The sequence below is a fragment of the Petromyzon marinus genome, chromosome 2, assembly GCF_048934315.1.
Source record: "Petromyzon marinus isolate PM22_M1 ecotype Great Lakes invasive population chromosome 2, UKy_Petmar_22M1.pri1.0, whole genome shotgun sequence".
Taxonomy (NCBI): Eukaryota; Metazoa; Chordata; class Hyperoartia; order Petromyzontiformes; family Petromyzontidae; genus Petromyzon; species Petromyzon marinus.
The window spans coordinates 16,854,722-16,882,166 of record NC_133668.1 but is presented as its reverse complement, the minus strand read 5'-3'; the positions used below and the strand labels follow the sequence as shown (position 1 = coordinate 16,882,166).

The following is a 27,445-nucleotide window of genomic DNA, read 5'->3' as shown; positions in this document are numbered from 1 at the left end:
TTTTTGAACCCCACAATTACCTGTGCACATTATGCAATCACATATGCTGTAAATTGAAACAGTTAATTGGTTACTTCTCACATTTGTTTTTAGCATTATTTTATACTACATGTGTGTGAAATGTCTGCATATATTGTCAGGCTATAGAATTCAATTGTATGCACTATAGAAGCCAGACATCTGTGATTGCTCTAACAACAAGATTATTGATTTGCTCCTTCACCATATAACATTCATATTATTCACCGGTTAGATTTACTCTCCACCAGCAGCCAGTGGTCCTGGGAGACCAAAAAGAGGGATGAAATGTTGATGGGGAGGGCGATGGATGTGACCACTCCTTTGTCAACATGCAGCAAGTCCAGCACATTCCTGTTACACACATAGCCACACAAGACACAAATCCACACGCAACATGTCTTTCTATTTCAAATGTTTGACAAATAAAAGTAAAACGTGATTTCAGTGTCTGTCATATAAAAGCTGATTTAACATATTATATCCTTCCTTCTACGTGACTTTACTGAAAGAACCAATAATATGAATCCCTGCAGTCACGAAAGGTTTAAATCAAAATTTAACATATTATAGTTATCAGTAAATGCCCGCTGGTACATCATTGTTCTGATCCAGTTATTGTATGTGCAATAATAAGTTACACAACTGTATAAATCCACTTCTGGATGAAGGCTTCCACACGCTGTGTAAGTTGTGGGAGTTGTCTGAACATACATCACCATGAGGGTCATTATGGTTTGGTAAAAGAGGCAGTCCAAGACTGGTTCAGATATCACTTTCCATCATAGTTGGTTGGAACAGGAATCAAACTCAGGTGGTCAAGATCTCATCATTCTCCCTATTATTTCCTTAGTATATGAAGCGAGATTAATTAAGGTGAATAGGCCACTGCATCATACACACACTGAATTGTTCATAATAAGCTAATAGATTGGGATTCAAACAGTGCACATTTCCACGGATCCTTTGAACATGATATGTTACGTCCCTCAGTGAAACTCAAATCTATAAGTCTACGTGTAAAATATTCTGTGGTTTAAGTCATGCTACCATTGGACAAGACTTACCCATTCTCTTTGTAAAACACAATCCAGTTTTGATGAGAGAATTCTTTTGCCATGCAATACATCTCCTAAAAATAGGACGCAAAAGATACAAGTGGTTGCAACATTCTGAATCAAAATCAGCATCTGCATATGTGAAAATATGCCCACATTGCATTGTGTGTGACTGATCAGACCGATCACTGACACTCGTGAGTGTGCATGTTTGTGTGCGAGCACAGTACTTTTTCTTAGCTTTTGTACTAATTTCTACGACGCAACCATATTTACGTTTTAAATCACGGGTATAAAGGAAAACTCAAAAACCAATCCACAATTCAAGTGACGAAAAAAACTCAACACGTTGATCAATAATCCAGCACGGGTTTATATCCAGAAGACTTTAAGTCTCTTCTTAGGGCAACCGCTGCTGACTTTGCACACAGCAGTACCCCCTGTTTAACACGTAGGCTTTCGCGACCAATATTATTCATAACTCTTATTCACTCTGCAGTGGTTCAGCCCCACCCTGGAGGTGAATGAAGGTTCTATACGCCGCAAATGAGAGGCGCCACGGTGGTGAGATGTTAACTACTTCGCCTGGTATGATAGGTTGTGGGTTTGATCCCAACCCTGACCCCTGTATATTTGGAGTTTGCATGCTCTCCCCGTGGTTGTGTGGATTTTTGTCCGTGTCCTCCCGTTTTTCCCTCCACATTTAGAAACATGCGTTCAAGAGAATTTGGTTGCTATACATTTCCACATAAGCCACTTCGTTGAGCTATCGTTTGGGATAGCCAGGCCGCTTCTTAAAGAGAGCTATATAGCTCAGTGAACCTTACCTAGTCAAATAAAAATAGTTTGTTAATAGTTAGTGTGAATGTGTTTGCACACAGTCATGTGGACACGTGCCTGTGCCTGCTCCTGTTTGCTGGACCACCATCTCTGACCCCGCGGGCGTGGTGGGTCCTGCTCCCCGGGCCAGAGCAGCAGGCGGTGCACAGTGTCCGCTTCTGGAGCAAGCAGCAGCACCAGGCCGCTCTAGCACACACCACAAATCCAGCAGCATCACATCCATCACGTCAGCAACTCACACTGTGATCACGAAACACAAGACAACCCTGGGACACCCCTGTAAACGAGATGTTTCATCTCAAGGCATTTTCCAGGTAATATATTTTAAGAAATTCAGTGACATTTCAGGGAGAAAAAAATGCAATTTACAATCCACGAATAACAACCTGTGTAAATATTTTGCCTGGTGCTTATAAATACGTCCTATTTTATTTTAAAACATTTGTCCTGCATCCTCATATTTTGTTTCATTATTATACATGCGTTATGTTTACATTTCATGTTATTCAGTCTTTTCATTGAAATAAAAATAGCAACATGAACATTTGTTGATTTAGCCACACAATAGGGGCATAATTTCATCCTTGTCTGGTGCCACTGGAGGGGAATTTCTGGTCAGATCAGTTCATATTTTCTTATGGAGGTTCCGAGCTGTGTGTAAAGTTTAGTCCGATGCCCAAATGTTGCATTGCAGTAAACAGGGAGATTCTACCCAGTCAAGCTGCTTCTTTTCATCTAGGGCTATTTCAAAGGCCTCACTCAGTGTGTTCTGTATATGTGAGGTTGATATAACATGGACTGCCTTTTATTAATCTTGTTTGGTCTTCATGGATTAAGAAAGGCAGGATCTTTTGAAAACTTATTGGAAAGGCTTGAGTGAATATTTTATAGGCAGCGTTGAGGAGCAACGTGTGTCTGTAGTTAGCAATGTCGTCTGTTGTTGTTTTCAGTTTGTGGATAACGGTCACTGGCCTGTTGCGTGGATGACAGAAGGGATCAGGTCCAATTGGGGAGAGTCCTTCTCATTCCAGTTTCGTCCTCATAGGATATGCCTGGGCTGCTGTGGTAAGTTCTGCTCAGGCGAGGGGTGCCACAAGACCCTCCCCCCTATCTGATTTATGGGATTTTATATTTGCCCGTTCCAGGTTAAACAACTCAAACTGTTTGGCAGAATTGCAGGAATTTGAAACAAAGTTTATTAAAAAATAATGTATGCAGTATATGTGGTGGAAGCTGGCCATACCTTTTTCTCAAGCATCAGCACTTGGCCGCCCAAATGAGAACCGAGAGGGGCCACAGAGACCAAGGGCTGCCAAATGGTTACACCAGCACGCGGGAAAACCTCAGCCAAGTCCACGTGCCTCAGCAGGGGCTCACCGCTGCTGCCCAGTCGCAGCGCGTACAGGCCCACAGGGTTGCAGGTCGCCACATACACTGTGGTAGCCTCCATACCTGCTCACACGCCCATTGAACACCCGATGCATACTGTTTGAGTGCAATGCCCGTGCTGGTGTCACACGAGATTTTTACGACACAGTACAGGGCTTTTTGCCTTGTGAAAATTAACACCGGAGGACCAATGTGTTTTACCGCCAACTAAATTTGGGAGATAAATTTAACACTGGAACTACCCTACAAACGATGCTTTTACTAACATTGTATTTGTTGAACTTTGTTCACACCGTGCGTAGCCAACCGTGCTAATAGGAGGTGCGCAGGGGCGAGGGAAGGACAACAACTGAACACAAAAAGCCGTTCTAATTATATTCCTGACCCAGGTGAAAAAGTCAACAAAGAGCACATTAGTGCCTTGTGGACTAGGGAATGTGATCATTAAATAATAACATGCGCAGAGATCTGGCTCACACCTGTGGGGGCTGCAGAGCTCACAGCTAGGTCGCACGCCATGTTGGTTTCGTGTAGCTTGAGACTCCAGCTCGCCTCCTCCTCTGAGAAGTGCAGGCCCCGGGGATCCACCCGCTCTGCAACTTGAGTCTGTGCTGGCTGCAGTGCAGGACCCTGCAGTGCCACAAAAGCAGCCAAGCAACAGCGATTGACGCTTCAGCTCCCACACAAGCTCGGTACATTAGCTACAACAGCACATGTTCCAAAACAGACACTAAACAACCGTGAAATTACAGCAATGCCTACTACAAGACAAGCACCCTGATAATATACAACCATAATGGTGATACGTGAAGAAAATGATACCCAGCCCAGAATAAGTATTCAATTAATGGAGTCCAATTTTTTTTCTAATGGCAATGTAGAAAAAGAGGAATCGTGGAATCTCCAATATTTTCTATGCAGAATTGCCAAGCTTGAAATTTCCTTGCGATTGTGGAATCATCACTAGAATCCCGTTATTTTACAAAACAGATTCAGTATCGGCTTTTAGATGAATGAGGATTATTTTACAGCCGAGAAATTGTCGAGAGTTCACATGGGTCACCAAATCACAGGCAAGAGGCTGGCGTGTGTGCGACGTCCGTACCAAAACAGACACGGTTCTCTTCTCTGTGAAACACTGCCTCCATGGTTGGTCTCCACTGGCCTGTCCACCTACCTCCCAATGTCCTATCAATTTTGGGGGAGGTAAAGGGAGCCTGGAAAAGGAGATAGGAAAAGAACAACACGTAACATATAATACAGGTGCACTGATTACACAAAAATATTTTACATTTTATATTGCACTTTCTACCATGTAACACAACTGCAACATTAATTTTGGATGCCAAGGCCTATTTAGTATGCTCAGTATAAAGGGGCACACTTCCCATGAATGACTGCACTTGTCAACATCTGAAAGATTTCACTGTGCCAGCTCTGGCATATTGATTCCACTCACTGTGTGAAGACATGCATATTGGAATAGCAAATAGAGGGCAAACTTCAGTTCCTAGTTTAATCGAGTGATATATATCAGGAACCATTCAAATGGAAACCCATCATGTCCATTTCTGCTTTGCTGCATGTGTTTGAATACTAGAATCTCGAAGTTACTGGCTCAATATGCTCTATATTAACCTCATGTGGTACTCACATAATCCAGTGCACATTCTAACTATACGACTGGAAAAGCTATTTGGGTATACACTTTCTGTGACGAAAATTAAATTATTTCATTTTAAAGGATTCCATATGCTTTTCAGTACTCTTCAGTGAGAAAATGTACAGCACAATTTGATAATTGTCTGAGCACAAGGAGGATAACAATTGTTGGTACGTAAATAAATATTATCGTCATAATGTGCAAACAAATTGTTGTATGCACTCGGAGGGAAGGGCTAAACCCATATAAGAATTCCACAATTTTAACGATGCATGTCTGCAGCCGAATGGGCATGAACATGCGTGGCCCTTTCCGTGCTATGTCACTAATCCAGTCTTTCCACCGATTTCTGGTAAAAAAAACAAATCCTGCAGATTTTCTGGATATTCACCTACCAGAAATTCGGAGTAGCAAACTACTCTTATGGATGACATCGCATCAGATTTGTTTTAATGTAGTGGGTGTACAAGGTTACGCAATCTACATTTTATCCTGGCCAACTACCTGTAGTTACGTGTGGAGTTTGGTGTTCCACTTCGTTGTCAGATTAAGAGGCCTAATGTCATTGGGAGGCTGCAACACCACGTGAACGTCCATGTGGGCTGGGGCACACTAGGAAGAATCTTTCATTTGAGAAGCTTGACGACACGGTATCTGTGAAGCAATGTTGGTTGACAAAAGGCTCAAGGCAGAACAACGGATTGCTTAGGCCATTTGCACATGGGCCACATTGCATCCACGGTTTAAAGGCGCTTATGAATTTGAAGAATGCAGCATGAATTTAACTTTAAGCCACGAGGTTTCTCCCAATCCCCTGTGGGTGACCAGACCTCAGGGAGGTATGCCAGACATTGACCAACATTTTGCACAATGCAAGTGTTTGATTGTGGTTGCACAATCATTAATGAGTATGTATTTGAAAATGCTTGTAACAAGTGGTTGTCTTTTGAAAATGCTTGTAACAAGTGGATGTCTTTTGTAAACTACTGCATTTAAATTATAATGAATAGGCTTCCACCCTCATTTCCATTCCTCTGTGTACTGTAATGTATTTAATGTATGTATATATTTGTTGGTGTTCACTAATAACCAGACTATAATTCTCGACAGTTTGCACTGTATTAAATATTTCCTACAATCAGATAATGAGATTTTCCATTCATCTCAATGAACATTCAAGAACAAAGTGGAGGTAATTCCAACCAATGCTGTTTCATCACTAAACCTTGATATCAATTCCCTACTCTAGATGCCGCAAGATGTTAATCAACACCTAACCTTCATGGGCTGATGGTTCCAAGCTATCAATTCGTTTAAGTAGAGTGCACATCTCAGTGTTTAAAAAAAAACAAGAACAGTAAAAACAAAACAAACAATAAACACATCTGCACATTGAAATATGTTCTCAAGGAATGATCAAATTTACGTGGTTCATGATATTTTTCTAAGATCAATGATGGAAACAAGTTGGAGAAAAAAAGATTTTGACATTTTAGTTTGAATAAAAATCGCACATTTATTTCACAATTAGCATACAATACATTGCAAAACATGATAATATATATAGTGATAGGGCATTTGGCATCAAGGAACAATGTTTGAAATTTTAAAATGTTCATCAGATATGTTATTAGAAAGTAGACTCTAATACACACATTTGGCAGTAAAACTTGATTGTTTTCTGTTCACAATGTTTCTCAGATAATTATCATTGCAAATATCTAGATTGTTTTCCTCGACTCTGGCAGACAAGGTACAAGAAGACAAACACACTGCAAAGATCTTCCCGAAATGTGATAATATACCACCAACATACATCACGCTTAATTTCCAGACTAGCTTAATCATAAGGTATCTCTCCAATTTAAGCTGAAGCCATCGGATTGACTCAACGCGTCCCGTCTGGCAATACATTTCCTCTTTCATTCATCTCAGCTTACTCTTTGGCCAGCTGCACGTTGGCAGGGTGTGCGCCGGCAGGGATGCCGTGCTTGTGCAGGGTGGAGAGGATCATGTCGCGCGCCTCGGGGCTGTAGGCATCGAAATCAAAGACGCTGCGCACAGCGCCCCACAGCCCATCGTCTGGGAACATCTGCAGCACAACACACACACAGCATATACATGAATACAGAAAGATAGCTACCACTAAGTGTATCAATCGCGCGCTTTCAGATGCGCTTCTGCGGCCGTCTGGAATGCTCTTCCTTCCAATATTAGGAAGCCACTGGAGCTTTGCACTTTTAAATCTAGATTGAAAACTCATTGCTTTAGAACTGCTTTTTGTGTTTAGTTTGTTGTCCTTCCCCTGCGCCTCCAATTTGCGCGGTTGGCTACGTACGGTGCAAAATAAGTTCAACATACAAACATTAAATCATTGATTGAATTGGCCCCCAACTCCACCCACTCATCAAGCGAATCACCCAGGCCCAGGCTCACCTGCAGATGCTTGACCACGCTGACCAGCTCACGCGTCGAATAAGGGTAGGGCGCCAGGCCGGCGTCCGCCAGGCCACGCAGCTCCCCGAAGGCGGCGGCGAGCTTCTCGAGCGAGCTCAGCTGCACGCGTGGCCCATAGCGCTGCAGCATGGCCAGCTCCGATGAGCGGCACGGGTTCTCCACCGCGTGACATGCAAATATGTCCCCTGGAATTCGTGCAGCACCAAAGCAAGTGCAAAGTTACGCACAATTGATTCCGGTCAACAGGTACAAACTTTTAACCTTTTTTGTTTCAAAATGCTCAAAGAAACGATGACATAGCTAAGTATTTGTTATGATTTTACAGTACACTTCCAAACTGGAAACCACAAAGGGCCCTATTAAGGCATAGTAAGGCACCTTTTGGTTGAGGCAAACTAGAATTCTTAAATTTTTATGAAAGCTTTGTCAATGAGCCAAAATAAATATCAGCAGAAATGTTTTGTGCCGACTTGATTGGTTGCCTTGTTTCTTACTTGTTTTGAGTATAAAAATGGTGTTTCAAAACTACTTTTTCTCAGAATGGCCATTCCTCCATCATGATAATAGAGCCCCTGATATTAAACAGAATTTTTTCTAGTCGCTTTTGAAAAGCCAGTCTTTTATTTAAAGAAATTTTATTTCAAATGTGAATTCAAACATTAACTACACTGAACTTTTTAAGATAGCAAACAGGTAAATATACTCCTATATAATATATAATACCTGATCAGTAAAAATGTCTTTACCACTTTTGGGTGGTTGTAGAGCTTAATTTATAGTCATACATTTGCCAGTGTAATTAATGAATTGTTGAAGTGTTTATTAAGTTCAAAGTTTATTATAGCATTCCAGTAATGAGACATTTTCAAGTGTGGTTTATTCTTTGAAAGAGCCTTGAAATTATTTGTCATGAAAGAATTGTGAAATTATGAAAGAAAAAAACTTGTTAAAATACGGTAATTATCTACACTATATAAACATGTAATATAGAATGTGTAAAACAGATGGCATTTCCAACAAATGCTTAAAGAGAATGTGAACCTGGTAGTGAAAGAAAATATGGATTTATTGAAAGGACGAGTTATCGTCTGCACTCTACTAGGAGAGTATTATGGGCTAATAAGTCATCCAGTTGTGCAGTGCGACTTACCCATTGCACTGAAAAAATCATTTCCCAGAAATGGAAAACCAGGCCGGTTGGCCAAAACAACCATGCGAAAGTCAGCATGCATAGAAACCACCCCTGGTCGATCCGCTGCCTTGCCCGGCGCTGCAAACACACGCACCCCATATGCACATATATGTTTAGATATATACAAACACCTGGCCAGTATACATTACTAAATACACTAATTTACAGCACGTACCAACATGTCTTAGTATATAAAAACACACGCGCGCACATGCCCTCACACGTGCGTGCGAGTACATGCACTCTCCTTATCTGGTAGTGGAGTGACCCGAGTTCGATTCCCGCTCACGGCCAACACCAGTGACAATTATCTGAACCAGTCCTGGGCCTTCCCTAGTCTCAAATGAGTACCTGGTGCGATGTGTAAAACATTACCACTAGGGAGACAAAGGTGGCCGGGCGTGGTGCTGGCCACCCAACCCCTCACGTGCTGTGCTGGCCTTCATTAGGTAATTACTAACAGCACTTGCCCCAACAGTCTGTTAAGGCTATATGGGGGATCTTTGTCTAATTACCCCAACTGACACTGCGACCCTCAAACATGCATTCGTCACATCCTGACTAAAATACTTTAGCTCTTTCTTCTTCTCAATTCCCTCATCACCCTACACGCTCCAGTTGACCCAAAATGCCAAGGCTAAATTTATCACCCGCAGCCCGTAAACAATACTACATCTCCCCAATTCTCCAATGCCTCCAATTGCTCTCAATACATTCCTGATTGAAACCATTATTACGAACCTTAATGGACTCTCTTCCCTGCCCACCTCTCCCCTCTCTCACTCTACTCTCCCCAACGCTCAACCCTCCACATTAACAGACAAAAACAAAGATCCCCGTATAGCCTTACAGACTATTGGGGAAAGTGCTGTTAAGCAAGTACCTATGAAGGCCGGCATTGTAGGTGAGGCGGTGGGTGGCCAGCAACCACGCATTGTCTCCCTGGTGGCAATATTTATACATTGTACCAAGTACTAATTTGAGTTGGAGTCTACCTAGGGGAATCAAACTCGGGTCACCGGGTTCATAGCAACATATGCTAACCACTATAAGACCACTGCCCACGGTAGTATGGTGGTATAGTGGTATAGTGATATGCCAGATACCAGTAAAATTAGAGAAGACAAGTCGATATAAATGACACTTAAAATAACAGGTTGATTCAAAATAACACCAGGGTCTATTTGAATTGTTCCTCAGAGGAAAGGAAGATGTAAGTATTTGCTGACTACCCTTATTCAGAAAATATCGTTTATAGAGTCTGAAACAGGTTTGGTAGCTGAGGTTTGGTGGTTAGTAATATCAGACCATGGATTCACTGAGGTGCAACGAGTCATCAGCATTTTAACATTTGAATGCATTCCAGAAGTTAATAATATGTGGATGTGAGAATTATGATTGACACATGTCTGTTACTTTGCATGCTGTAGTTATACTATCTTATATGCAGCACATGACTAATAATACTAATTCTTAACATTGTGTAGTGACATCAGGGATGTCACTGTATGGTGCCGGCCCGGAAGGGTCGTGCCGTTCGATGTTCCTACATCGTGGACAGCACCGCGTGGGTGGCTGTGTGTAACACCAGCCCTAGCGTGGACAGCACCGTGTGGGTGGCTGTGTGTAACACCAGCCCTAGCGTGGACAGTACCGTGTGGGTGGCTGTGTGTAACACCAGCCCTAGCGTGGACAGCACCGTGAGGGTGGCTGTGTGTAACACCAGCCCTAGCGTGGACATCACCGTGAGGGTGGCTGTGTGTAGTACCAGCCCTAGCGTGGACAGCACCGTGAGGGTGGCTGTGTGTAACACCAGCCCTAGCGTGGACAGCACCGTGAGGGTGGCTGTGTGTAACACCAGCCCTAGCGCGGACAGCACCGTGAGGGTGGCTGTGTGTAACACCAGCCCTAGCGTGGACAGCACCGTGTGGGTGGCTGTGTGTAACACCAGCCCTAGCGTGGACAGCACGGTGTGGGTGGCTGTGTGTAACACCAGCCCTAGCGTGGACAGCACCGTGTGGGTGGCTGTGTGTAGTACCAGCCCTAGCGTGGACAGCACCGTGTGGGTGGCTGTGTGTAGTACCAGCCCTAGCGTGGACAGCACCGTGTGGGTGGCTGTGTGTAACACCAGCCCTAGCGTGGACAGCACCGTGTGGGTGGCTGTGTGTAGTACCAGCCCTAGCGTGGACAGCACCGTGTGGGTGGCTGTGTCTAACACCAGCCCTAGCGTGGACAGCACCGTGTGGGTGGCTGTGTGTAACACCAGCCCTAGCGTGGACAGCACCGTGTGGGTGGCTGTGTGTAACACCAGCCCTAGCGTGGACAGCACCGTGTGGGTGGCTGTGTCTAACACCAGCCCTAGCGTGGACAGCACCGTGTGGGTGGCTGTATGTAACACCAGCCCTAGCGTGGACAGCACCATGTGGGTGGCTGTGCAGGGTTGCCCCGGGCCATGGCACTCTGGTTGACCCCGTAGACACGTGATCCGGAATGCCCATACAGGGGGCCCCAGGTGGGGGGGACTCGGGGGTGATCACGTGTCTGGAGAGAGCTCTTGAGAAGGATCGAGAGGGAACGAGAATGTTCGGGAAGGCGGGCGGGGCCGAGGGCGGAGCGGCCCCGCCCGGAGAGGGATATAAGGCGGGTCCCTGAGAGGGACCGGGGTCGCTGCATTCTACAAGCTGGAAGCTCAACATCTACAAACTGGAATCTAAACATCTACAAGCTGGAATCTCAACATCTACAAACTGGAATCTCAACATCTACAAGCGGGAAGCTCAACATCTGCAAGCAGGAAGCTCTACATCTCAAGCTGAAGCTCCCCGTCTTACGAGGCAATCACGTGGTCGGAGACCCGAGTGAGGGATCGACCCTTCGTAGCAGTAACTCGCTGTAGTCTGGCAAAGGGGCAGTTACCTCTTTGTGTTACGGTGTTACAAATAAAAGTGTTGCCTATAAAAGGAACAATGTCTGCGACTCAGTTGGACCCACTACACATATACAATTTGCTTTAACATGTTTCATAATTTTATTTGAAATACCTAACTCTTGTGTACACACCTAAATATGTATGCGCACAAGCACACATGGGGCGCACATGCATGCACCCTGCCCCGCATGCTCGAGAGGCTGGGGTTTGAGGGTCAGTGAGCTCACCGCTGAGCCAGTCTGCACACAATTGATGGTTGAATTCCTGCAGCCACATGGCATGTTCTGTACAGTGCTATTAACTCAAGTGCGCCATCTGCTGTAAATATACGGTATGCAGAGATGAGAGGAGATATTTTTTAAAGCATTTTTTAGAAAGGCAGCGAATGGACGTACTGGGTGTGATGCTACTCGTTCCAACCAAAATTTTCTGCAAACCCCTCAACAAACAAGTTGAGAATCTCACCCTTCCAGTCTGCAATGCATCTCCCAAAATGCATTTTGAAAGTTGACCTCCCCGGTCACTTACTCTAGATTACACAAATTTACATAAGTGCGCACAAACATTACACAAAACACGCAAATACTCCTTCACAGACAGGACCAGTGGATCACATTTATAGATTTGGGTAACATAAACATCAAGTTAATAATATACCTTTCATAGAATCGTATTAACTCTTTTGATGAAGGCATAGAGGATTGTTTGACCATGCTTCACCAGGATGGTCAATGCAGGTTCGTGAAGAGAGGGGAGCCCAGGACTCTTTCAGATTTAATTCACCACTGGTGTTGGCCATTGGTAGTATGTATTACAACTCGGGTGGCGGGGTTCATTAGACAGAACTACTACGTCACCGCTCCACACCATTTGCATAATGCTGTAAATGGATATTAATGTGCACACGTCAACAAGGCGAGACAAACATCAGGCCATCTCTGCCCCAGTGAATACCAGCCAATATGCGGCGCCCGTCGGCAAGAAGCATCTCTCCGTTCTCCACCAACGCCTTGAGCACACACGTCACGTTTACTGGAGCCTTGTCTGCCTCGTCGATCACCAGCACATAGCCCTGCTTCACGGCACGCACCTACAACAGAGGCACACAGACGTGCATCCCATCTTAACCAGTACACAGAATTTTGATTTAAAGCTTTCGTGACTGCAGTAATTCATATTCTTAGTTCTTTCGGTAAAGTCACGTTGAAGGGAAACAACAATGTTGTGTTGGGGAGCAGCATCATCGAAACCTGCGATAATCACGGTTGCCTATATCCCTCTTGTCCACCTCCTCAACATTTGGACTGTCACTGCTTCCATTAAGAATCCTCATTCTCCAATCTGCTCTATCCAGTCAATCTCAGGAGGCCATCACAGTGAATGCTGTTGATGTTTTCTTCATTTCTCATAAATATCGCCATTGATGCAAAGTCGACATCCCACCTCCAAGCTCTACTCTCTTAGTCAGCTCCCTTACTGCCGTATTTACACGTGATAACAAGAGGTCGTGGGTTCGATCCCGACTTTGATGCCGGTATATTTGGAGTTTGCATGTTCTCCCCGGGGCCGCGTGGATTTTTCTCCAGGTCCTCCGCTTTTCCCTGCGCTTTAGAAACATGCATTTAGAGTGTTCAGCTGCTGTAAATTTCCACGTAATAAGTCACTTAGTTGAGCTCTCATTTGTGGTCAGGTTGCTTCTGACAAAAGAGCTATATAGCTCAGTGGGCCTTACCTGCTCAAATAAAAAGTAAAAAAAAATGCCTTCTGTGCCTTCACTTTGCCAGCTGTGTTAGTCAGGTGCAGTGCTACTAAGTAAACCTGTCAGCAGAGTGCTGCTGCTTACAAGTGGGGAGTCCTCATACACAATGACTCCATCCCGGAGAGTTGGCTGCAATGTCAGGCTCTGAACCGTGGTGTCCCTGTAAGACAATGGAAGGCACACTGAGAGGAGAACAATGGCATAATTTGTACAGAGAGCACTTTGAAATTGAGTCAAGTTTAAAAGTTATGTACGAAGTGGTCTCACGGAGCAAACCAAACATAAGCAAATTCGTAAACAATAACATAACATGCAGTACTTATGTAATGCATATTGTTATTGTCATCAATGTAATTCTGGATTCTCCATGTATCAATGAACTTAATGGTTAAGCAAATCAGCAAAAACACTGATACCAATAATCATACCTTGCAGTAAATTGAGGATTGGCATTTATTTTCAATTTAGTCACCTGAATTGAGGAAAGGTGCGTGAGATTCGAGCCAAACTCAGGAGATATTAAAGAATGGATGTCAAAGTGACGTTTTGGATACCTGTGCAGCTGCAGGTATTCGCGAGGACGGTTCAGCAGTTGTAAGAATCTGTCGACAACCTTGTTCTTCCCCACACCCTACACAGATGTACACAAAATCAGCATCAACAAGACACTTCTGGAAGAGTTGTTGTTTTTGCGTTGTTTTTGAGGTTGTGCAAAACTGTAATGGGATGGGCTAGGCAATCCACGACATCAAACCTGTGAACCATGAGAGCTACAGACTCTTCTCAATAGCAGCATGCACTTTAATGTCAACCGTTTTGCTCACCGAATGGTGGCTGCATGGCTTATAAGGTTGGTTCTGAGTGACTTTAGAAGGTTAACGGTGGTGTAAGGTGGATGCGCCAGTTCAAGTATAGCAGGTGCTAGCGACAGGTCGAACGTAAGGACGAATGTTGCACCGTACGTAGCCAACCGTGGTAATCGGAGGTCACACAGCAGGGTGGAATGCAGGAGACCGAGCAGACCGAATAATGAGTGAAACTACTTAACCACTGCATCCTCCATTTTTTAAAATAATTTATTAATGGTTAGTTAAGATACCATTGAAACAACATTTATTTTGAAGAAAATATTTAGTGGCCAGTTTCATAAAGACATTTTTTTTCACAAAACATAATTAAGACAATAACACAAATGTCTCTGTGATGCTACCTGATTCCCCACAAGAAGCAGATGTTCTCCCAGATTGAAATCCTTCAGCATATCCTCCATCACACGAAGGTGCTGTAAATATACAACCAGTCAATGCCTTTACATAAAACATGTGCTATGTTGAAGTAGGTTATGACAATCAAGACAACATAAATGTCACGGCAGCAATTTAACCTTCAGACACCAGCCTATGTGACTAAATAAATTTATTCAACAAACTGTGAATTGAAGCATTCTTACACAAGCAAAACATTATCATTATATATTGACTTAAAACTTTCGTGACTGCAGAGGCAGATTTGAAACACGGTAGTACCATTACTTCTGCTGTGGCTGATCATTACTTTGATGCGGCTAGCTCACACGAAATTTACTTCTCTAAGACAATGGTACTTTGCAAGCCTACTGGCTATCAACAAAGATTCGTTCAAGAAGCCATCCATATATACAGACAAGGACACAATTTCTACCGAGAGGATGGTTATAAGCTCAGAAATCATTGGAAAGATGTCATCAACCACTTTGGGTCATGACTTGATGTGTGTTTTCTTGTCAACCTCCACCCATCAGCAGTGTGGGTGTGTGGAGCGAGGTGCAGTGCTTTGATTGGTGTAGACCTACTACCGGTGTCGGTACCACATGATACCATCAAAATATGAACTGCTCTATATATTCTAATGCAAGGATGAGAACTTAAAAGATATTAATTGCTTCCAACATGTATTTATTAACATGTTTGAATTGAAATAGAACAATAAAACATAGAACAGTTGTTAGGTTAAATAAATAAAGTTATTATAATAAAACAATTCCAATAAGAAAGTAATAGGACTTTTCAAATCGCTACAAATTACAGTCTTTGCGATTTGCTAATCGCATTGTTTAAAATTGCGATTTGAAATCGATTAATCGTTCAGCCCTAGCTACACCCATCTATAAACCTTTACAAACAATTTGCCTTTAAAGGCTAACCCCCCTTTTCCTGATGACGACCGCTTGTGTTGCGATCGAAACGTCGTGGTTTTTGTTTTTTCTTTTTATTCTTATTTTATTTTTATTACTGAAAGAACCAGAATAAGTCTACATTATAGACTGCCAGTGCGCTCACTCAGGTTAAGAACCAGGCTACAGTCTGCATTATAGACTGCCAGTACACTCACTCAGTTTAATGGCCATTGCTACTGTCTACATTATAGACTGCCAATACGCAGTCTATAATGACTGACCTGCAGGTTGTCGTAGAAGAGGATGTCCGGCACCTTTGTTTGAACAGCGGTGCTACTCACTGGGGCAGTGACATCTCCAATGTGCAGGACACCATCTCGTACCTCAGCTGAAAATGCAAAGACAGACGCACGGATTTCACCATTTTGCCCCATGGACTATCCAGATAAGTGCTGCGAATGAACATTTGCTAAATTAAAAATGTAACTTTCCATGATTCGAAACAACGATTGCAACTAAATGCGAGCTCATTAAAAAAGATCCAACTTCTCGCTTTCTTTGGCAGAAAGCAATGTGACATGTTCTTGAATTGTATTTCATGTTTTTAATGCATTGCTTCTGACATACATCTCACATCCCACACATTTCAGCTCTAACTGTAATTGAACAAAAATAATTCATCCATGCAAAATTCTCAAACTCAGCTTCTCAGTCACTGGACCAAGGACGTGCACGACCACAAAACGAGTGAGATGAATGTGTATGGTATGTCCATAGTGTCCAGGGCACTAACTTTTAATGTCTGCCTGCTCAGAATCCTTTCCAGTGGTCTCAAGACCAGCATCTTGCATGGCAGTTTGGAGGGCAGCACGTGCCAAGCTGGGAAGAAACCTTCAGACATACAAGAGCAGACACGGGCACATGTTTTAATGAAAAGTAAACAGGTAAAGGCGCAGCCACTGCTGGCAGAAGCGTCTGCAGTCGAGGAAGTTCGAGAGAACATCTCTATAGAGATTATTTGGCCTGCTCGTTCACACTGGCCAGACATTTTGAAAAGGTGGCAGTACCCACACTTTATGCCATCATATGCAATCTACCAATCAACTATGTTGTGAAATCATTTGAAAATTACTGTTAGTGAGAGTTGAATTCACTAAAAGCTACATGCTGCAGCTAACTTGGTTTTATCATTCTTTTAAAATAATGAAACATACCACCAAACAGGTAAACCTTCCATATGAGATAAATTTACAAATATCCACTTTGATATTGCACACATTAACAATATACACACACACAAGCACTTCGTTGCAACACATGGGCGGATGGGCTACCGGGAGAGGCAGGCCTTGTGGATTGCAGCATGCAGATCCTCGCCCTCATAGCGCGCAAGACGTCTGGACATTCTTAACAGCTGCCGCGTTGACAGAGACGCAGCCAAGGACCGCATCTGTGCGAGAAGACACTTTTAAGTACCGATAGATCTTTTACACTAGTTAACAGAATGGGGAAATTTTGATTTAAAGCTTTCGTGACTGCAGTAATTCATATTCTTAGTTTTTTCGGTAAAGTCACATTGAAGAGAAACAACAAAATAACAAAATATATATAAAACAATAAAAAATTCTCACGACGTTTCGACCATAACTCAAACGGTCATCATCAGGTGTGTTGGTTTGCATACATTTATTTTTAAACGGCACATTTATTTACTTATAAAAAAACGTTGGCGTCACGCGCAGCGATTTGGCAGTTTGCATAGGACTAGTCCATCTATTTTTTTGAAAAGAGGAGGGGGGAGACGAAATTTTTTATAATGTATGCTGTCTGAAAGCCACTGTAAGCGTGAACAATCAATTAAGAACTGAAATGGTTTATCAAATCTTTCCAATGATTGCTAAGATAGAATCCATCTTCTCGGTTGAAATTGTCTCTGTGCTTGTATATGTGGATAGCCTCATGAACGAATCTCTCATGGAAGCCAGATGGCTTACAAAGAACCTCCGTCTTGGAAAAGTCAATGGCATGTGAGCCTACTGAATTAGAACAATGATCTGCTACGGCCGAGGTGTTGGTCCTACCGTGTTTAAGGTCATTCGTGAACATAAAGCAGACCTTAAACACGGTAGGACCAACACCTCGGCCGTAGCAGATCATTGTTCTAATTCAGTAGGCTCACATGCCATTGACTTTTACAAGACGGAGGTTCTTTGTAAGCCATCTGGCTTCCATGAGAGATTCGTTCATGAGGCTATCCACATATACAAGCACAGAGACAATTTCAACCGAGAAGATGGATTCTATCTTAGCAATCATTGGAAAGATTTGATAAACCATTTCAGTTCTTAATTGATTGTTCACGCTTACAGTGGCTTTCAGACAGCATACATTATACAAAATTTCGTCTCCCCCCTCCTCTTTTCAAAAAAATAGATGGACTAGTCCTAGGCAAACTGCCAAATCGCTGCGCGTGACGCCAACGTTTTTTATAAGTAAATAAATGTGCCGTTTAAAAATAAATGTATGCAAACCAACACACCTGATGATGACCGTTTGAGTTATGGTCGAAACGTCGTGAGAATTTTTTATTGTTTTATATATATTTTGTTATTTTGTTGTTTCTCTTCAACGTGACTTTACCGAAAAAACTAAGAATAAGAATGGGGAAACTTGAAACCGTTTGCTTTAAAAATCACGGAAACCAAATGTCATGTGTATGTGTGAACAAGCGGTGGAATTCACATTTGATTTGTACATTTGAAGCAAAAATGCTGATGCCAGCCCGCATCCCCATATCTTCCTTCCTGCTTCCAGAATCATCAAATGTTGCATAAACACCAAACTACCTAAGTCTGCTCTTGCTGTATACCTTCATTTGGTTTTACATCTTTCCGTTGGTTGTGGACCTCTGGGTGTTTACTCAAAAACCTGTCTCGCTAAACCAAAATCAATAGTCATGGCAACTGTTATTGTGTGTGAGCATATGTGTGTATTTGTGTGTATTTCTGTATGATTTACAGTTGGGTCCCGGGCATTGCGTAGACGCTGTGCAAGCTGCAGTAATTGATGTGCAGCATCCTGGGGAAGGCCTGGGACCTGCACAATACAGTCACATTCCCTTCAGTACCCCAAACAAACCCAACATTTCACTTCAAATATATACACTGATATTGAAGGTCACCCTTTTAAACTTAATACCTTATTTAATAAATTTTAACTCTCTACTATTTCAGCTTAAATTATTGAAACATGTACAAATGTGTGTAGTTTAAAAATGTTATCATGCTGTAAAATGTGTCACATTACATTTTTTTTTTAAATCATGTCACGTTACATTTTTGCCTCCAAAGTAGAAAAACACTTCCCGGAAGTTAGTGAGGAAATAAAAAAAACCTACCGGAGCTCCCCGGCACAGCTGAGAGAAGTCTGTGCAGGTGAAGGCAAAGGCGACTAAATATGGTGCCAACATCAGGTGAGGACAACAATTCATTCAATATGAATGACACAAGCTCACCTCACACTCTTACCATAGCACGCAGGATGTCCATCTCTTGAGCAGGAGTGAGCGGTGGCACCGTGTGGTACAGGAACATGGAGAGCGCCTCAGGGCCCAGCCACTGCTGGGGGTTTCCTGCAGTGGGGCCTGCCGAGGGGCCAGGAGCAGCTGGTTCCGCAAGAGCGACCACACGGAATGCTGGGTGGATTGGGAACACCCCCCTGTTAAAACCGATACATAAGTGCACAATAACGTGAAAAGCCCTCAATGAAACACACCGAGGGAATGTCAGGGGTATTATTTATCCCGAAGATTTCAACAACTTGGACAATGGAATTGCAGATTACCAACCAACTGAATAGAAGATATTTTATGGTAAGATAATTGTGAGATAATAGTGCAATGTGCTCGGAAGAGAGGTGTATTCATAAGATAGAAGAGAAAGGAGATGTATTTGAAGATGAATACGAGAGCAATATATTCACAGAGATATTTACAAAAAGAAACAGAAAAGAGAAACGTGAGAGGTGTAATTAGACAATATGAGACAGTGTAGGAATGTATTCATTTTAAAAATATATAGTGGAGAGATGTATGTATAACAGAAATATAACATATCCAAGAGACGTAATGACAAAAGACATAAAAGATAGAAGAGAGAGTATTCAGAATATCGATATGAAAGAGAAGAGATATGTTCATAAACTATGAAAGGAGACAGGAGAGTGATGCATTGAGAAGAAAGTATATAATCTAGATTTGAAGTTTTCGTGACTGCAGGGATCCACACTCTTTGGTTCTTTCGGTAAAGTGTCACGTAGGTATAAAATAAAATAAATTAAATCACGACGTTTCGGACGCAACACAAGTGCCCGTCATCAGGTGGGACAACCACAGCAAGAAACAACTGCTGAAGTGGGCAAAACAAGAAAGTATGTGCCCACTCACAAAGCTGAAGTGTTAACCCATTAAGGACATGGCCCCACACCGATCCCACCAACACGAGACCCCTGTGCATCATAGGACTTATTAGGCCTACTTGCCTTAAGTATAAGAGGTGTACATATGCAGTGTACCTCTCTGTTAGCTGTTCAGAGCTAAGACCGGTTTCTCTTTGTAGGACTTCATAACGATCAGCACCAATCAGTCGTGAGCCATCATATAACGTGAGCTCACGGTCATGCACCAACCTGCCACCAACACATTGCCAAATGAGCAGAAACTTATAGAGGATGCATCATATAGATCATTACCATTTAACCTTACTGATATATACATGAACAAACAGTAAAATATTAATTACTGCAAGTAGGTAACCGCATTTTTAAATAACTAATGATTACAAATACAAAGAAAAAGTATTTCAAAGTTTAGGTTTTACGACACGCTTTTAATTCTCACAATGTATATTCATGCTGTAATGTCAACAATTTGCTACCACAAAGTGTAAACAAATCAGCATCTTCTCATTCAAACGAGTGCAGGTCAATGCTCATCCCTGTTGCCTGTACTGAGCAAGATGTGTAAATTCCACATTCCTGTGTACTATTATTCAACTATTTTATTACCTTCACATAAAGTTGTAGTTAATTTATCACCCCAGGTGGGATGATCGGTTTGTAAGTTATGACTCTTCTGTGAGATGGTCACATTCGTAACATAATATACTACACAAATCCAATGTTTATTCTGGATTACCTCTTCTAAAAAAAGAGCTTTCATACAACGGTAAGCCCAATTTCCAATTACTTCCCCCCCCCCCCAAACACGGGACAGTGCATTTGCTACTGTGACTGATAAGTTGCCTCCACACTCAGACTTGACGCAATGTGAGAGGATTAGGCGTGAGCCCCGCCGGGTGGTTAGTACCGGTGCAGCAGAGACAGCGTGCCAGGGTTGACACGGTGAATGCCGTCGAGGAGAAGCAGGCTACCATCACGCGCCGCTGTCACCACGGGGGATGGCCGCCACGCAGTGTCGCCGTTAGCCAGCGTCACTCTCTGCTGCAGCAACTCCCGGGCGGTCATATCCTACACAGTGCGCCATCGCGACAATAAAGACAAAGCACTTTCCGATAGCACTAACAGACTGTTCTGGCCATGTGCCATGCTGCTAGCCATGTGCTGCTAGCCATGTGGCTAGTAGCATCACACATGGCCGCCTCTCCTCAATGGCGATGTTTACACTCTGCAGCAGGTACACGTTTTAAGAATGTTGCATGCAAATATCACAGACACAATGATATTACATAATTTCCAATGACCACTAGGCAGAAGTGATGTCATTGGTGTTTTTGGAATTAACATCATCGTCTTCAGCCATGGTCAATCCAGTGATGGACGAAGGCCTCTCCAAGCCACCGCCATCTCTCACGATATAATAATCCACCTCATACCTGCACATGAGCTGGGGGCACTTTCCCAAACTCCGTGCTACTGAGAAATACCCACGCGTGGCAGTCAATGCAATATTTTTCATTGTCTTAGTCAAATTAACAGTTAAACCACATTTAAAATAATTTTCTTAAGCAGTCACTGGTGACCAACCCGGGACCATCAACTAACTACACTTGAGAATATAGTTTAGTTACGGGTGGCTACCAAAATTCAGTCCCAAGCCCTTATTCTTATTCACGGCTCAGCTCAGGCTTGGTTCTGGCTCAAGTAATCGAGCTCAAAACCCTAGCTGACCCTCGGTGCTGCTTTGTTCAGTGCTCTGACCACCCCTGATCAGTAGTGTAGCCGTTCGCATGCTGCACTACGAATCCGGCGACCCGAGTTTTATTCCTGCTCACCAGTGATGATTAGCTGACCGGTCCTGGGCCTCTCCTAGGTCGACTCGGCCTCAAATAAGTACCTGGCGCGGTGTGTAAACATTGTCACTGAGGAAACAAAGGCGGCCGGGCATGGTGTTGGCCACCCACCCCCTCGTGTGCCGTGCCGGCCTTCATAGGTGCTGGCTAACAGCACTTGCCCCAATAGTCTGTTAAGGCTATACGGGGGATATTTGTCTTTGACCCCTGATCCACCCAGACAGGGAGATAACACCTCCTCAGATTACCAACATTACACATACTAGCATGTAAATATATGCACATACCTCATATATAATTTTGTCCAGATATACAAATCATCACTGAAATTTAATCCACATTAAATGACCATCTCTCATATTCACCTGATAAAGCATGATTGATTCCATGTGATAGCCCAGCATGTCAGCAAATGCTCGTGCCAGCATACTTTTACCACAACCCTGGGGAAACACCAAGAAAAGGCAAAGTAAACACAGCAAAACACCTAAGGAGTTACACAACTGAACAGCAAAACCATGCCATTTTTCATTGAATAATGAAAGCAGGTTAGAATGTTCCCAATAATTAGTTTATCTGGTAAAACAGGCATTTATGATTATTCTCATCCACTATAATCCTATGATGACCGAGTTTACATTCAATTTGAGACCCCTAATGAAAACGCATTTAAAGCTACAGCATATGGCCTCAAATAGGGTTACAAAAACTGCTAAAACAGACTTTAATTTGATAACTTTCTCAAAGCAAATCACAAATGAGCATGCGAGTACATTTTTAGAATGTCTCCTTAAGATTAACATTTAATTTTCATGGGGCTCCTGGTAATACATCAACACAAACAATTAATTCTGACACTAGCATCTGATCTGACCTTCAATCACACAACCCTCCTGGGCCCCTTGACAACAATGTCACGAACCCTGCTGTCTACCCATCACAAGTATATTTGCATGCACATATATTACACAAATGCAATACTGTAGAGTAAACACAAATGGCTGTGAAAAAAAAACGCTGCAGCAAACATCGTGTTGTGATGTTAGAGTGCACATACCTTTCCCCCAAGGAGACAGAAGTCAGAGGTGGTGTGAGACAGCACCATGTCTGCCAGCAGACCAGCATGAGCCTCTGTCTCGTGATACCCGCCTGATGCCACTGGTCTCTTCAAATCCTCCATGCCTGTCATCACCTACACACATGTAACCATTCACAGAAAACCAACCACACTTGATACACTTGCTGTAAATCTGCGATAGCTGTAGCATCATTGCTCACGTGGTAGAGCGCTGTCATGTTTTTATGAGCGCGCATGTGTCAGGCACCTTAAAGGAGAACCTCTTGTCCCCAAAGAGAGCTGTGATGACTGCCGAGCGAGCGTCACTGTCATTCACAGCCTCACTCCTCTTCACGTTCTCGATGCGCCGTGGCTGAGCAGCTCCAGTACTGCCCACTAGCTCAAATTTCTGCAAGAAAATAAGGAGAAGTGGGGACAATAGGAATTGCATTTTTATAACAATTTCAATCTCCTGCCAACTCCCCAAACAAAAGGATTGAATAGCTAAACTGTAATATTGATTTGAAGCTTTCGTGACTGCAGGAATCCATACTCTTTGGTTCTTTCGGTAAAGTCACGTAGGTAGAAATAATAGTTTTTTATATTGTATTTTATTTCTACCTACGTGACTTTACCGAAAGGTAAACTGTACTTGGTTCTCTGTCTGACCCAAGATGGTAAGGGTTTCATAGTGATTTGCTCTTTTATATATGTCATGTCCAGAACACCATACTTGCTACTCAACGAATTTAAACTGATAATAAAAACAGAATCCTACGAACACATCGAGTACTGAATAATGCCTGCTGACCAATCAAATAAAGGTTATTCCTAGCATTAATTTAGCCCTCATTGTGCGACTTATTTTTTGTAAAAATAATTTTGTGACGTATGAAATGTTATTGTCTGAACAGTAATGGCCAAGAAGTGGAGGCCAATTTCAATGCAAACAGTAGTGGCTGAGAATAGTTTCCATAGTCAGTAGCTGAGACTGCCACATCGGTACCTTGAGTGTGTCCTGCAACGCTGGGATCCCTTCAGGCCCAAGGAGAGCAGAGTATGGGAACGCTTGCTCTAGCAGCTTCCCAGCGTCATACCCTGGCACAATTGACTGCAACCACACACACCCACACACACCATCATTCATCACATTACAATTAGCACCTCAACCGTAAAAAAACAGCAACATTGGAAAATTACTCAAGAAAATAACACAAAATTCCTCAAAAGAGATTTCTGCCAAATTATACCAAAAAATTAAAAGTTCTTCTACAAAAGGCAGGCCAAACTGTATACATACATCACTCTGCTGTGCATGTGACCAAATCACTGTGAATGCGCCGGACCTTGGCAGATCACAGAAGCTAAGCAAAGTTGAGAGTGACGAGTTTTTGGATGGGCTACCACCATGCACGTCAGGTTGTTCCGAAGCTGTTGCAGGAATACCTGCTGGACCGTGTAGCCAATTACATTGGTGCACTGTACTTCCTATGCTCCCATATCAATGTTCATAGCCTCCACCAACCGACATGAGCATAGAGAAGTATGGTCAAATAACCCCCACAATCCACACACCATGGGGATGGCCTCATCTGCCAGCGGATTGACAAAAGCGCTTTCGATGTATATTGCAGTAAACAAGCACTCGAATTGTGTAATGCTCGTACGAGGATGTGGGCGAGCGGCAGCAGACTGTTCATGGGGAAGTCAGGCAGGCCCAGTGTCGCGCCCTCAGGCGTCAGCATTGTCGTTGCAAATCCCAGCAGTTGGGCCAGCCTGCACACAGCGAGAGAGACAACACTTGTAAGATGATGAGTTTGGCACGCAGAGGGGGTTAGTCAGGGAAGCAGAATGGAGGTTCAGCAATAATAGGGGACAAGGAATATGTAGGTACGCGCAGTGGAGAATCATCCAAGACCAAGAAAAGAGAGAAAATTTACATAATTATTTACATGAAGGGTTAGGAAAAGAAAAATCCCGTAAAAATAAGGGAAGGAGTGAATAACGAAGACAGTACAGGTGACTAAAGATACAATGAAGAAGAGACTGAGCATAACGGCAGGGAGGAAACTATAAAGGTAGAAATGGTGAATATTCTGAAGCAAAAAAAATGGGGAGATTGCAAAACGATTAAACGCTTTAATGGGGCAATGTTTTCACTCAGACTGTCTCCCATCCCAGTCTCCTCCCCAGATGGTGATGGTGTACCCTCCTAGCAGATACAAGGACATTTAATTATAATCCCTTTACACAATGTGTGATATATAGTGAGTCCAACTGAGTTGCAGACGTTGTCTTGGGAGCAACACTATTTATTCCAGTAACTTCAACTCAACATAACACGACCTACACTTGGGTGTTGAATGCCCATCTAGCCACGCTACGGCAGAACTATACACGGTTCGCTATCCCGGCCCGGACCACAAGTTGGGTCCCAGACTGCGTGGCTGGAGGCTTCCTTTACCCAATGTGGATCTTCTCCACCAGCAACACGAAGAAACCCAAGCCCCTCACGGGGCCTCCGTTATATCACCCAAGCCCCGCTAGGGCTGGTACTACGCCCCAGTAAGCCGGCTGAACATAATGCCAACACATTATCCGCCATGGCTTCGTCAGCCCGGCACCACACAGTGACATACACAGTCACAACACTGTTGGATATGCGCCTTTTTCCAAAATTAATATTAACAAGAAATTAACCGATACACCGATATTTTTGTTTAATGAATAAAACACATAAGAGCATAGTAAACTGAAAAACAACACGTAAGCCAAAAAGACGCCTTGTCCTCCCGTAACGTGAGAGAGCTGAGATAAGCCGAAGGCAAGGCAATTATCACAGGCTATCTGTATGCAAGGTAGAGCTAAACTAAACAAACCGCACGTGGAGGCCATGAGAGGGCCGTTGTTCTGAAATTAAAATAATGAAGCAGACCTTGGCAAAAATTGGGTTGGGGAAATTGCAAGGCATGATCACACAGAGCGTTGATACTAACACCATCCACCTTATAATTAAATAAATAAATTTTAAAAATAACAGGCTCCAAGGACAAGCTTCCCAACCTCAGCACGGGCCGCTTTGAAAAAAAACCTGACAGAGCGCATCACAGCAAGCTGCAGGGTGACGTAAGCACGGAGCCTAGGGTCGCAGAGAGTTCGTGTTAGCCTAGACATAGGTGAGTCTAAAAGCTCAACCATTTATTCTGCATCTTCTAGCGTTCAAGTTCGAAATTCAACAACAGGAGGCGGCTAAAATTATTGATCCTCGCGCTCGCTCCAATTGGAGACCAGGTTACGAGCTACATCAATGAACTATTGCCCATTTGCTAATCCAATACTGAATGTTAATTCATCTTTAGTAAGTTCCTGTACAACCTGACCAAAGCGTATGACAAACACAGAATTTTTTTCTAAAGTCAAAACGAATTCCCTAACCTCAGCACATAGGCGAATAATAGGGCAGTGTTGACTCAAGGGCAATGGAAGAGGAGCAGAGGCGCCTTTGTCTAAATCGTAGCGTGAGAGAGAGGACAGACGCCAAGCAATTATTTCAGCACCTGCGTTCACAAGGCTGAAAACAGAGATAACACTCCCCCACCACAGCGAGACGGAAATTAATGAGGAGCCTTGAGACACATGGCGGTGTAGTCCGGATAAAGGCGCAGCCCTGAAACGAGGGCGGGAGAGACCCCATCGGGTGTCTGTGCTAAAGCTATCAGTTGCACGATAATGCGGCAGAGAGTGTGGGGCAGAGAGTGTGGGGCAGAGACTGAGACAGACAGCGAGAGAGTGGGACAGGGAGTTTCAGTTAAAGGCGCCATGAGCTATGCCCCGCTGGAATGGCCTTGCAGATACTTGAGCGATGTTAAACCGAGGGCCAGGGAAAAAGAGTGTCTCCCGGCCGCCTTTGTCTCCCTGCCGTACATGATGAGAGTATACATACGCTTAAGAGAGCACCTTCCCTTAAGCTAAAGTCAAGAGCCACGATGGAAGACTAACACAGCAAACACAGCAGACCTCGAGTCACGTGCAGAATCATAACAGTAAGTCTGTGATGAAAATGTTAACTTAAAAAAAAACTTAACCATTTCTCCGTGCGTCGGTAAAGGTCGTATGAGGGAACATCGCCCCTCCCTCCAGATTGCGCAACACAGACAAAGACGTCTGTGAGATGATTTTAAACACCTGTTGTTTTTGATGGTATGAAAAGAGGGGGCCTGGGTCTAGGAAGCGGTGAGAGTCGGTCACACAGGGGAGAATTCCGCCTCCCTCAAGGTTGTGCCACACAGACAAAGACGCCTTGAGACAATTTGTAACACCTGCTGTTTTTTTGATGGTCTATGGAAAGAGGAATCAATAGAACAAGGCCGTAAATGACGCACACAAGGATACACATACACAAGGACATACGGACGGACACACATACGAACACACGCTCCAGACCATGACACACCGCTAAATCAAAAGAAGCCCCACCTTGTGGGGAGGAGTCAAGAGGAAGGATTTTGGCATAAAAGAGGACGCTACAGCATTGAAAACCCAGTTCGGGGGAACTCATCAACGGAGCTCCTCAGCAAGGAGCTCATCACCTCAACTCAGTTCGTCCGGAACTCAGCTGAG

The 27,445-nt window shown here is 43.5% G+C and overlaps 1 protein-coding gene across 2 annotated transcripts in view; it reads right to left on the bottom strand.

Annotated features, from left to right (window-relative positions):
* Positions 1–27,445, bottom strand: part of VWA8 (von Willebrand factor A domain containing 8) — a 41,457-nt gene that overhangs the window by 2,593 nt on the left and 11,419 nt on the right. The window contains exons 8-32 of one of the 2 annotated variants that reach the window (XM_032960454.2): positions 24,493–24,601; positions 23,832–23,936; positions 23,094–23,234; positions 22,826–22,960; positions 22,134–22,211; positions 20,826–20,986; positions 20,033–20,146; positions 18,988–19,177; positions 18,479–18,556; positions 16,795–16,910; positions 16,254–16,351; positions 15,742–15,848; positions 14,516–14,587; positions 13,860–13,936; positions 13,390–13,465; positions 12,501–12,636; positions 8,576–8,695; positions 7,405–7,610; positions 6,909–7,060; positions 4,411–4,522; positions 3,785–3,935; positions 3,160–3,368; positions 1,974–2,102; positions 1,086–1,150; positions 247–372 (exon numbers count right to left, since the gene is read on the bottom strand). In XM_032960454.2, the coding sequence (XP_032816345.1) occupies positions 247–372; positions 1,086–1,150; positions 1,974–2,102; positions 3,160–3,368; positions 3,785–3,935; positions 4,411–4,522; positions 6,909–7,060; positions 7,405–7,610; positions 8,576–8,695; positions 12,501–12,636; positions 13,390–13,465; positions 13,860–13,936; positions 14,516–14,587; positions 15,742–15,848; positions 16,254–16,351; positions 16,795–16,910; positions 18,479–18,556; positions 18,988–19,177; positions 20,033–20,146; positions 20,826–20,986; positions 22,134–22,211; positions 22,826–22,960; positions 23,094–23,234; positions 23,832–23,936; positions 24,493–24,601 (3,063 nt within the window). Of the gene's footprint in view, positions 1–246; positions 373–1,085; positions 1,151–1,973; positions 2,103–3,159; positions 3,369–3,784; positions 3,936–4,410; positions 4,523–4,549; positions 7,061–7,404; positions 7,611–8,575; positions 8,696–12,500; positions 12,637–13,389; positions 13,466–13,859; positions 13,937–14,515; positions 14,588–15,741; positions 15,849–16,253; positions 16,352–16,794; positions 16,911–18,478; positions 18,557–18,987; positions 19,178–20,032; positions 20,147–20,825; positions 20,987–22,133; positions 22,212–22,825; positions 22,961–23,093; positions 23,235–23,831; positions 23,937–24,492; positions 24,602–27,445 lie in introns of those variants that run through there. The other variant, XM_032960461.2, reaches the window with a different exon arrangement.